Source organism: Pongo pygmaeus, chromosome 10, assembly GCF_028885625.2.
Source record: "Pongo pygmaeus isolate AG05252 chromosome 10, NHGRI_mPonPyg2-v2.0_pri, whole genome shotgun sequence".
NCBI classification, from domain to species: Eukaryota; Metazoa; Chordata; class Mammalia; order Primates; family Hominidae; genus Pongo; species Pongo pygmaeus.
Window position 1 is genome coordinate 107,229,595 of NC_072383.2, and position 12,921 is coordinate 107,242,515.

Consider the following 12,921-nt stretch of genomic DNA (forward strand, 5'->3'; position numbering starts at 1 on the left):
CCTGAGAGGCACCCAGTGGAGAGGAGCCTAGACAAACTTGGCAACCAGCCCCCTGACCGCGTTCCGCAGCATTTCGGGGGCCAGGCACCGTGTGTGTGATCCCTTTCCACTGTAACCAGGCCTGCTCCCTGCTCTTCCCCTCGGAGACACATATGACTGCTCCTCTCTGGCAGCCCAAAGCTTTCTCTGCCCCTACAACTGCCTGCAGGCCTTTGAGCCACTTCTCCCCAGTTCTGCTCCAAACCCACCAGGAAGTCCTTCCCCAAAAGTCCACTTACTCTTTGAGATCGGTGTGAGGAAGCTACTCTAAGAACAAAACTAGCACCCAGTGGTGAGTGCCCAAGCTCAAGTGTGCAGATTTTTTCTGACAGCAGAATAGACCTGTCTACTTGCCTTCCAAGTTGAGTCCTGAAGTGGATAACTTCCTCCTCTGACTTCTGCCCTCAGGCTCCCTGGGCAATGGCCCTGATGTTGCTTTCTAGCCCCTCACCATGAAGCCTGTCAGGGAGCCGCATGCCTCACCCTCTATCTGCCCCTCACTAAACTCAGGATCCTAAAATCTGCCCTCTTACCCATTTTCGTTCACATGAATTAAACTCCAACTACAATGAATTTGAATGATCCCATCTGCCTCTCTAAACTCACGCCCCTCCACATTTCAGCCAATCCAACCAAGTCAGCAGCCACCTTATCCTCAAGGATCTTGGGATGCACAGTAATTCCCATCTCCCACCCAGCCCTCCTGACACTCGCCACAGGGGAACTTTCACCCGGCACACCACGGCCAGTGTCGCCTAGCGAACACACCCCCACCCCACCCCACCCCACCCCACGTCCCAAAGCTCGAAGTTGAGAATAAGCCATTTGCTGCTGGACTCGGTTCCCGCAGGAGGGACAAGGATGGCTGCCATCTGCACATCAGCTGCCTGGGACGTAACATTTCACACGTCACGTTTCAAACAGAGGCAGCAGCTGCAGCTGAGATGAAGCATATCAAAGTATACTTAGCCCTTACTATAATGGAAGAAAATGCATTTCCCAGTTCCGATGACCTTCATTTTCTGCCATATTAAAAGTCTTACATAATTTAATTTTTATGTAGCCAATCTGTCTTTTCCTTTGTGATGTATTCCATTGCTTTAGGGCTTACATTTTTTCTAGTCTGAAGTGTAGATTAAAAAGGACTTACTTTCTTCTAAATAGAAAAAGAAAAGGTTTTAACTGTGGACTCCATTAAGAATGTATATTGGTGTCCCTGCTGCCCCCACAGATAACCAAATGTTGCTGCACCATTTCAAACATCTCCACTGATTTATGCTTATCTTAATAATTATTATCACTAATACATTAATTTTAATAATGCCTTTCTGGGAATAAATACATTTATAGGAAATTTCTAAATTCAGAAAAATAGGATTAAATAGAAATTACACACAACTTTACCTCCCTATAGCAATAACAACATTTCTGGTATTTATTCTACACATAAGTATACATTGTATATGCACATATCCTTTAAAAAGTTTGTCACAAGCCATCTGTTTGGGGGTGGTTTTACATTTCTGTATTAGGAAACCTACACTTCTCACTAGAAGTTCTGGTCCAGAATGTTCTTATGAGGTCCAATGGACTTCACTTTCTTCTCCATTTTACTTCTGAATGGATAAGCCAACTAACATCATTTACTGCAGAGTGACTCCATGGGGTAGAGAGCTGATGAGAATTACTTTGTAAACACACTTTTACTTTTTATGCTGACATCAGCAACACAGTTCACTGTAAGGCACTTGGCATACACAGAAAAAAGTTGGTAGTGAAATCCACCACCCAGAAATAATATACTTTCATGTTTCAACCTAGGTAGGTATATATTTTAAACCCAAGTTGGAACTGACTTTATTTTACTATTTTTTTAATGTTTCCTATTCTATACTCTTTTTAAATGACTTTAAATAACGAAACAGTATTATAACATATGAATATGACAAGTAACTTACTGACCCCCTTCTGCAGAGTTGATTTTACTCTTCTAATTCCTGAATATACCTCCCACTAGTTCCCTGGGACAAAATTTCCAAAGGTGAGAATCTTGGGTCTTAAGAAAACGTTTAAGGCTTTTGATACACTTGCCAGACTGCCCTCTGGAAAGGCTGTCCACCCCGCACATACCCCCTTCTCACAGGAAAGGACTGCCACCCCTACATTCTTTGGCAAGGGACTTCTTTTTAACGAACAAAAGAGCACAAAGGGCACTGTCCAGCCTGGACATCAAGGGTTGCCCGTCTGAAGCAGGAAAGGCGTGCCCTTGACGGTGACTCACGTCCATGACCCACTGCCAGCACTGGGATACTTAATGTGCCCGCAGAAAGAGAAGGGGCCACTTAGAGTTAACAGATTCTTAAGAGCCAACAAAGAGTTTTTCTGGGTGTAGAATACCAAGTACAGCAAGGGAAGTGACCTTAAAAAAAAAAATGGAAGTTCCCCCCAGACGAGGTCTGGCTGGCTGTCTGGGGCCAGCATGCTGACCTTCAGGTCTTCTGGCAAAGAATCAAGGTGGCCTGAGTGAGAAAATAAGTTAGTCATAAACAGACCACCACGCGTCTCCCGGCTGACTGCGGGCACCTCGGGTCTACAGAGAGCCCTGCCAACTTCTACTTCCTGCAGCCACGAGTGGACCAAGAACATGGCAGCCATTCTTCTCATAGACTAAAGCAACTTTAAGATAAGGCATTTGAGGAAGGGGAGCTTTATGCTGACCATTCATCATATTCAGAAAAAGCAAACAGTGGGAAATTCTTGCTACAATCACTGAAATGTCACAAGACAATGTCATAATGCAAAAGGGAAGCCCTGCAATTCAACTGACCCTGGAAGCCTGCTGGAATAAAAGTCACAGCTGAGCCAAGAGAATTTTGCTTCTATTGAAGAAAAAGTGCTTTCAAAGACTGTCAGAAAATCAACTCATAGTATAATAGTAACAGTAGCGGCCACGCAGCAGGGGTTGATTGTGTGGCCACACAGGTATTCCTCTCATCTGAACTACATGGAATTATCATCCTCCTTTCAAGAAAAGGGACTCAGAAGCATTAGGAACCCCATCCCAGGACACACCGCTGGCAAAGGTCTGAGGCAGGATCCAAAGGCTCAGGTCTGTTGGAAGCCAAAACACAGTGCTTGGAGACCTCACTTGGAGACTGGCTTGGAGACCTCACTTGCACTTGAGCTGAGCCACCCACACGTGCTTCCCCTGTACTTACCCCCAGAGAGATGTATGGCACCGTGCTCGCCCACCAAAGTCAGAGAAGCTATGTCAGGCAGAGAGGTGGGGGCTGCCTCACAGACAGCCAAGGCGTGAAATAAACACAAACACCATTTTGTAATCAATGATTTTTATCTCTGAAAATGGAAGCAAGTGTTTTGACAGAACACTATGGCCACTCTATAAGAGCCGACCTAGGAGTAATTCACTGTCCTCTTCCGGGATGTCACGGCTTTAAAAAAAAAAAAAAAAAAAAAAAAAGACAAAACAGGAAAATAATCCACAATGCTTTGGGCGCCTACTCTGAGCTTGGCTGGGCATCCATTCATTAAATAAGTCATAAGCTACAAACTAAGATCAGGGTAACTTTCCCTTGCCCTCCTGCTTCTCTTCGAACCACATGCCCTACGGTGTTTCACCACCATCAACAACTTTACTTCATTAATTCAATATCAGAACGTTAAAACACTTCTGAATCTTAGACAAAAGGTCCTCAGCAGATTACATTGATAAAGAAACAAATACAGGTTTGAATATAAGTCACTGCCATTATTGTTTTCTTTACATCTCATGATCCACTTCAATATTAAACACACACATACACACACACAAAACCACATCAAACATTCAGATGCCCTGAAACTGTGGAGACAGCACTCCCAATATTGGCTGGATAAGAACATGGTCCTTTTTCTACACGGACATTACTCCAAGTCCGGCTGTCACCACACTCTGCCCTCACCCTGGCTCCCTGTATACAGACGTTTCCAGCCAGTCCCATGCCCACACCAGCACGAGCATGTGCAAGAATTCCCTTCGTGGTCCCAATGGCACTACACATTCCACGTTCAATCACAGACAGCCCTTCCAAAACAGAGGCTCCTTAAATCTTGTTTCCCAAAAATGCACTATAAGAAATTGGAAATGGGGCAAAGTTCCAGCTAACCGAGGAATGAACAGGCAACCAGAGCTCAGTCTCTGGCCCCCTCCGAGTCTGGGGAGCCTCTGTGCTTTGACGCAGCCTTGGTGCGAGATGGAGAGGCAGGGCAGGTTAGTTGTGCGGAGGGACATGTTTGTATGCATTAAAGCTACAGCAGAGGTCTGCGCTCCTGTTTCTGCTTCACTCTCTCATTCTCCTCGGTCTCAATACTCATTCAATCGCACCCTCTGGCCTTGTCTTAGCTTAATGTGGTTAGAGCTAAAAGGCAGGAAGGAAAGAAGGAATGGCTGGGGGAGCCCTGAGAGAGGTCGCAGCACATGTAAGGAAGAGGGTAGAGCAGGAGCTTTGCTGGTAGAAGGAGAGCCACTTCCTCCTCCAACACAGCATGGGGACAGCACGGGGAAACAGGATCACCCAGGGCAAATACCCCTCTCCACATGCCCACATTTTTAGTCCCCACCACTGTACTCAAGAGCTGGGCAGGCTGCTGAAAAGGGCAAGAAGGAACACTCAGCAGTACACGTCTTCCTGTCCTGGGCACCCTTGTCAAGTATTGACCAAAACCTGAAACATGATGTTTAAAGTGATGAATGCAATATGATCCTAGGTGTGTAACAAACTGCAGAAACACATGCTAGTTTGGGTTAGATTATAATCATCTGAAGCACAGGATAACCGAGAAGCAAAATTCCATTCTGGTACAAACACCCAATTTCTAGAAAAGAGAAAGGAAAGGAAGAAATACGATGTGAGCTTTTTTGATCAGAAGACTCCATGAAATGAGAGCGGTGGTAATATGAATCCACGTGATTTTTCAAGTCTTCCTGTTGTACAGTCATCAAAATGACCAGATTTGTGCTGCAAAGGAGCCAGCACCATGTGGCTACTGCTTTGATTGTTCTCAGGTGAATGTTTATACAAAATAATATCTTATCTTCATTTAGTTTATAAACATACACAGTGCTGTCCCTTTCAAATTAAGGAAAAAAAAAAACCACACACAAATACTGCAAAGTAGCAAAATACAAAGGAAAACAAAGCTACTTTTGGTTTTGGCAACATTAAAAAAGAAAGAAATATAAAAAGCAATGTGGCATTGGTCCCTATTCATTAAAAAAAAAGGGTACTTGGGCACAACACAATCAGAATTAGTTTGTTTTCTAAAATTCAGAGTATCCGGGATTTTAAAAGTAGCACTTTTTAAAAAGTTCAACAAGTCACATAACACTTAAAACATCAAAAAAGCTTTCTGATAAAAAGCTCAGCTTTTAAATCACGTTTTGTTTCTGCAAATTTGGGAGACAAATTGAGTTCTTACTGGAATGTGGCCTATCGCTGGTTGACAAATCTGAAATGGAATGTCTCCAAATGGCAGTGCCTCCCTTTCCGCCCTCCCTAGGACCACACCAACAACCAGCTCCCAAGCACAAGTTCTTGCTCCCATTTTTTTTGTAGGGGTGGGGGTGGGACCTTCAGGCTGCTATCTTTGCCATCTGCTGTTCTAACTTGGAAATACGCTCATCTTGATTGCAGATTGTGTCTTTTATAGATTTGATCTCTTTTAAAATCTCATCCAACTTGGCTTCATTTTGCTAAGAAAACAAACAAAAAAAGGAGGCAGTGATTAAAATGCAGTAAACAAAGTTCAACACTGTTCAAAACTTGTAAGATATAAAATGTAGTTTTCTATTTTGCAAACGGCAAGCCATAGTCACCAAGTTGAAAAGAGAAGTCAAAGCCCTACTGTGTCTGGGGCTTTGAAGGCAATGAGCACTGGCCGATCCATCTGAGATCCCGTGGCAAAACAACAGTGTGTCACAGTGTCATAGTGCCACTTCTGATCCCAAAGCCTGTGCATTTACTCAAACAAAGGGTCTCCTGGGTCACAGTTAGACTATAGGACAAAACAGGCTCCTTCAACAGTGTCCTACGTCCTAACCACCCCAATCATCCCATCAAGAGTAACTTCTATCTGACCAGAGAGAGGGATGACTCTCCCAGAGGCTACAGAGCTCCTGCCATCTGTGAGGGAGGCTCCTTCTTGGGAGGGAAACCCTTGCCCTGTGTGTCCACTCCTTCTCTCTTACTCAGGACCTGCTCTCCCGGCAAAAGCAGCACTCTCCAGTGGCCGCAGCGAGTCAAAGGCAGGCTTGATTCCCAATTCCCCACCCAAAGGGCTCTTGCCTAAATCCCCCTTGTTGCCAGCCCCACACTGCCAGATCCTTCTGTCATAGCCACTCAGCTACATCTGAACACGTGCCACTCCCTCCTTCCAGGGACCTCCTCTCCCTGGTGCCTATGACCCCACGCTCCCATGATATTTTATTTCTACCCAAATCAGAGAAGGGTTTAACTAGTTTGGCAAAAGACAGGAAAAACCCAAGAGGCTCCTGTTCACACTCAGAGATAGGAGGAGACTGATACCTATCCCAATCATGGTGGTTTGTGGCCACACTTGGCTCCTTTAATGGGGCTAAAGGAGCTTTAACTCCGTTAAAGAAGGCAAGTGTTGCCACAAAACACCACCAGCACGTGACCAAGGACCTTCTCCCACTTTTTCGTTTACTGAAAACCCCCGAGCACCCAGCTGGGACAGTACTCGCCAATGCCCTGGACCACAAGGGCTTTCTAGAGGATAAAGCCCGAACCAGCCAAGCACCCCTGCACTCCACTGGTCCTCACCACACTGGCCATGTCTGTGGTTTTCTTGGGGACGCTGATCAGGTCGCACTTCTTGTTTGCAGTGGGCTTGCTATCCAGAATGTTCTTCTTGACCACCTTGAGATCCCTGTTTTTGCCTGGAATGTACCCGTGCTTCAAGGAGATGAGGATTGGGTCTGCATTCTTGCCTTCGAACCACTCTTCCGCCTCCAGCGCGGCCTCTGGCCCCGCTGTGTCAGGATACAGGTCATCTTGGAAAAGGTCAGACTACAAGAGACATTTGGCACCCATGGGTAAGCAAGAAGAAAGGCCTGGGATTTTTGAATTTTATTTTTACATTTGTTTCAAATATGGATTGTCTAGAAAACTGAGCACTCACCTTCCTGGGAACAGTCATAATAATAGGTTCACACTTTCTCTCATGAAGTTTGAAGAATCTTCAGAGGGGAAATAAAGGCAAAGTTGCATTAAGCGAAATATGAGGCGGACTAACAGGATGAATAATGAGTTTTCTACAATGCTGTCTGAAATGTCAAGTGCTTCTTTACCCATCCCCACATCTGATCCACCCCGGGAATAGGCAGAATTTAGTGTTCCCGGTTGACAGATGAGAGAATGGAAGCCGAGAGTCACTATGCTAGGAAATGGCAGACTGGAGACAAGAACCATGAGTAGAGGTCTACGTATGATGATGACAAATGCCAATTATCTGGGGGGCAGACCAACTGTGGTGGAAATAATAGCAACACTGAAACTGACTCACTTGTGAAAAAATTACCATGTCAACATACAGGAGAGAACACACATCTGCTAGATTGTATCTACAACGCGGGTACAAGGTCTTCTGCCAGCTTGAGGTGGTTGAACATGTAAGTATAAATATGACTTTTAGAAAGCAAAAGAAAACAATCCTAGGATTATGATTTTCTCACCCTAGCAAACCACATCGTACATGACACTCAAGAAAAATGTGAAACTATCCAAAATGTGGAAAGAGAATGTAAAGCAACTTGCACTGTAATATTGGAAGAAGGGAGTAAAGAGCTCTGTAATGGGGAAAAAAGGTATAACATTTTTATTTGTATCCTACAAGAGAACTAAACAGACCAGAAACGACTTCTCTTATGATGACCCTGATAAGGTCAAGCCAATTTTCTTTTTCAGTCAAGACGGGAAACAACAAAAAAAGTCTCTAAAGCTCCTGGCAAGAGAGGTGGCCTTAGTGAGCATTCTGGCCAGATCAGCAGATCAAACGGCCCTTAGTGAGCATTCTGGCCAGATCAGCAGATCAAACGGCTAGTGTGCAAGGGGGGAGTTGAGTGTGGGCGTCAATGCTGCTGGGGAAATGTTTTCTGAATTCCAAGAGTTTAAGTCAGAGAAGACACTGTCACATCAAATATGCAAAACCATTTCTCCTGGAAACCTGCAGCCTTTGGCATCTGAAACTGGGCAGGAGTCCAATGAAGACAACCTGGCAGATACACTGCTCTAATGCATCCGGGGAACAAAAGCTGAGTAGAGCTCAGGGTGGTAAAGGTTTATAAAATCATCGTCCTCTTTAAAAGAAAGGTGGTGTCAAATGTGCCTGTTTACTATTTCAACCAAAAACTAAAAGAATCCCAGATAAACCAAAAACATTTTTTTTTTTTTTTTTTTGAGACTGGGTCTTGCTCTGTTGCCCAGGCTGGAGTGCAGTGGCACAAGCTCATTGAGGTCTTGACCTCCTGGGCTCAAGCAAATCCTCCCACCTCAGCCTCTGGAGTAACTGGGACCACAGGTACATACTACCACACCTGGCTAATTTTTTTTAATGTTTTGCAGAGACAGGGTCTCACTAGATTGTCCATACTGCTCTTGAACTCCCAGGCTCAAGTGATCCTCCCACCTTGGCCTCCCAAAGTGTTGGGATTACAGGGTGAATGAACCACCACTCCTGGCCCAAAAACATTTTTAAAGACTGATTTAATGAAAATTCTGTAGTTAGTACAGTGAATAAAAAGACTGACTTGGCTTTGACTTCCAGCTCTACTACCAAAACCCACGAGAGTGTGACAACCTGACCAAGCCTTAAGTTCTTCATCCATAAAATGGGGATAAAAGTTACACCTACCACATAGGATTGTTATAGAAAGTAAGAGGTAGCAAGTAGCATATTTAGCACAGTGCCTGGCATACAATAAATGCTCAAGGAACACTTCATAAATCGGAGACATTCCGAACAACTGTGTTTATAGTCTGTCGAACTTTTAGATGACAACAAATGTGTTTCGAAATACTGGATGTAATCATAAACTTGAATTCAGTCTATTTTGAACCACATTTTGATTAGTTTGGTTTAAACCACAATTTTCAATTATCTTTAACAGCTTTCCTTCATTATTCCAACTAAAAAAAAAAATCATGTAGAGAGTTTTGGTTTGTTTGTTCTTGTTTGTTTGTTTGAGATGGAGTCTCGCTCTGTTGCCCAGGCTGGAGTGCAGTGGCACCATCTCAGCTCACTGCAACCTCCGCCTCCTGTGTTCAAGTGATTCTCCTGCCTCTGCCTCCCAATTAGCTGGGATTACAGGCACCCACCACCACACACAGCTAATTTTTGTATTTTTAGTAGAGATTAATATAAAAAAGGGGCTTATAAAAATTCTTTTACTTTTATTTGGAAGACGTAAGTATCAATTCTTTAATTGTGAGACCAGAACAGCAAGCGTTTTAAAAGTCCATATAAACAGTGTTATGCAAATGTTTGTTATGACCTTATATGTGATGATGTAGTGCTAATTATTCTGTTGTTTGAAATGGCCAGTGGTCACTGAGTCTCAGAGCATATATTTGTTGACTAGCATGAGAAAAAAGCCTGTCCCTTAGGAAGCCTGCTAGCATTTAGAATATGAGTTTTTTAAAAATCAGAAGTAGTACAGAGAGGTAGAAATGATGTCATAGCTGAACTTCCTAAATCAAGCTAACCTACCGCCCCATTATAGGACCTTTGGTTCTATTTTAGGACCAGTGGGGCCCCAAATACAGTTTTGACTCTGGTTCTTCCACTCATAGGGTAGGAAAACCACCCACTTTTCCATCCCCGAGCCAGGCTCTCTCTACTTGCCCACCAGGGAACACTGACCACGGCCTCAGCTTGAAGATTAAAGATGCATGTTTCACTATTTCAGTAGGTGTGCAATACACCCCAGCTATGCTGTTTCATTGCTGCACTTCAGTTATATGGGCAGAAAATGAGGTATTAATTCCACAGTACACACAAGGATAGAAAGACTTGGGTTTCATAGAATTTCTTGTAGCTGTACTGCTCTGGTATCACCAGGCATTCAGGTGACGATAAAAAATGAGATGTGCCGGGTGTGGTGGTGGGCACCTGTAATCCCAGCTACTTGGAAGGCTAAGGCAGGAGAATTGCTTGAACCAGGGAGGTGGAGGTTGCAGTGAGCTGAGATCACACCACTGCACTCCTGCCTGGGCAACAGAGCAAGACTCCGTCTCAAAAAAAAAGAGTGAGATTTTTTTCTAATGAAGAAACTCAGTTTTAGTGATATCCTTAGAAAGTGCCATCTCATGGCAATGTGTACAATTCTACTACTTTCTTGCTCAGAATGGTCAGATATTTTTGAGATCTGAAGTATATGCTAGTCTAAGTACAAATAATTGTCACACAGTTACACCAACCTAGAATACTTGACAATCTCGATTCTTTACCTGGCAATCTCACATTTGTTAACATCAAGTCCCCTCTTGGGCATGTAACCCATCCCTCTCTGAGGCTCCTTGCTGCTGAATGTGTTGAGGTAGTGGACGTACGGGGATTCATCCGTGATCTCAAAATAGCGAATACTGCTGTCACCCTGTAAGAAACCAGAGACAAGTTTGTGTCTGACTGTTAACTGAAACATCTGGATTATGGGGTTGTCTCTCTCCTCTATAAACCCAGCATTAGTTGGGACCCCGCTTCAGTAGCTGACCTTTTCTTCCTCATAAAGAGGCTTGCCTAAAGCATATAACAGTTTCTTTTCCTCACAAAGTAACCCCTCACTTATCAAATGCTAGCATGCCTTTTAAGTGGTCTCCTCGGCCTCCTACCAAAGGATCTAATTTTACTCCCCTGAGCCTAGGCACCAGGCCAGGGTTAGGGGAAAAATGTTAATGCCTCTGCCAAACAGCTACATTGCAATTCAACTTTGAAAAACAAACAAACAAACAAAGACTAAGAGGATTGCTGAGAATGCAATTATTGATTTAAGTATTCATTTACTGGCACAATGCAATGCTGCTCACAGACCTAAGGGCACCAATACCAGGCATTGAGATGATGATAAAAAGTGAGATTTTTCTAATGAAGAAACTCAGTTTTAGTGAGTATCCTCAGAAAGTGCCATCTCATGGCAATGTGTACAATTCTACTACTTTCTTGCTCAGAATAGTCAGATATCTTTGAGTACTGCAGCATATGTTAGTCTAAGTACAAAGAATTGTCACACAGTTACACCAACCTGAACAATGACGGCAATCTTGTCTGGCAGAGAGGAGATATACATATATGTAAGAAAGAAGAAGACAAAAATAGCTAGGTGGTATCATGCCTCAACAGTGCTCCCAGTTCTCATGATTTCCATTTGTCTCAATGACTGAGATATCTAAAGCAATGGAAAAGAAGCTAAACCCTTACTAGTCATTTCTGCATGCCCAAAAGAATTTTCCATCTCATGTTACTAATATCTGAGTAACTGCTCATTTTGTTTGTTTTAATTCAGTCAAGGGCAACAATGGCAAGGTAAATGTACTTAACACCTGTTAACATCTGCAGTAAAATGGCTTTCAAGGAAACAGACAAGATCTCCATTTCTAAAACAATGACCTATAAAAATGTAAAGCAGGTCTGCAACATGCTCAATCAGCTATGAAAAGCAAACATCACCAGCTTTACCACCCAGCGAAGGGCTATCTAACAGGTCTAGGGACTACCTCAACAGCTCCACTGTTATTAATTCATTTATTTCAACTACAAAAAGTTCTAAGGGAAATTGAGCCTACAAGAAAAAAAAAGGGAATTATAAGGTTCCCATTACAAAAATGAAATAATAAAGCTACCCACAGTCTAGGTATGCTGAGCTCATAAGGCAGGAGGAAGGTTTTTAGAGTTCAGTGTGGAGTCTCCCTATAACTGTTATCACCCCTGAGCTTTAGTCAGGCCTCATATCTTCAAGCCCAGAGCCCTAGCACTGAACCCCAGGAACAAGAACCCTCTGGAGAGTCTCTGAGGCCCTCAAAAGTTTGCATCCACAAAGCACCATTCTCCTTCCAAGTCCATGGTATGTGTTACTAAATATACACATGCTCATCTAGGGTTATCCAACAAATTTCAGCATTAGATGTGGCCATCTGGCTGCCCATCCCTGACATAAGTACAGATAAATCTAAAATCACCAATCAGGTAGCACTGCTAGGTGAAGATGAAACACCAGTGTATCTTCCTTTTTTCACAAGAGCGCCCTGATTGGAGCATTTTCCCCAACACCCCAACCCAAACCCTGCTTCAGTCAAAAGTATGGAACATGGCGTGTTATCACTGCACAACTGGCAACCCGCACACAGTCCAGTCTCAAGACCTAAAAATACCAAATTATCTGTCCTTGGCTTATAACATACACACACAAATTAGAAAAATTAAACAGATACAACACATTGCCCGTCCTCTAAATCTCTGAAGGATAAATGTTTCCACTTACAGAATTTAACACCAAACATCAAAATTACTGTTTACCTTTCCACATAAGTAAATGATGCTGGTGTCAGGGTCATAGAAAGGCAGCAACACCCCATTGCTAGTGTCCATCTCATGAAGAGCAATTGGTTCCTGCATATTTTTCTGGGGGGAAGATAATAATAATACATATATGTGTGTGTATACATTTTTTTAAAAATAAATTTTTATAACCTTATTATATATTCTTCTATCCCAATTAAGCAAGCCATTTTCCTAGAATAATAGAAGTTTGAACTATGCACATACAATACTCATACATGGAAACAGCAACAGGGATGCTAAATGAGATCC

At 43.3% G+C, this 12,921-nt stretch overlaps 1 protein-coding gene across 1 annotated transcript in view; it reads right to left on the reverse strand.

Moving 5' to 3' along the window:
• Window positions 1-3,372: 3,372 nt before the first annotated feature.
• The window catches only part of CORO1C (coronin 1C), an 83,901-nt gene continuing 74,352 nt past the window's right edge, over window positions 3,373-12,921 (reverse strand). Inside the window, exons 7-11 of the mRNA XM_054442996.2 lie at window positions 12,628-12,732; window positions 10,566-10,711; window positions 7,240-7,297; window positions 6,882-7,127; window positions 3,373-5,791 (exon numbers count right to left, since the gene is read on the reverse strand). Coding sequence (XP_054298971.1) covers window positions 5,672-5,791; window positions 6,882-7,127; window positions 7,240-7,297; window positions 10,566-10,711; window positions 12,628-12,732 — 675 coding nt within the window. The 3' untranslated portion in view covers window positions 3,373-5,671. The remainder of the gene's footprint in view (window positions 5,792-6,881; window positions 7,128-7,239; window positions 7,298-10,565; window positions 10,712-12,627; window positions 12,733-12,921) is intronic.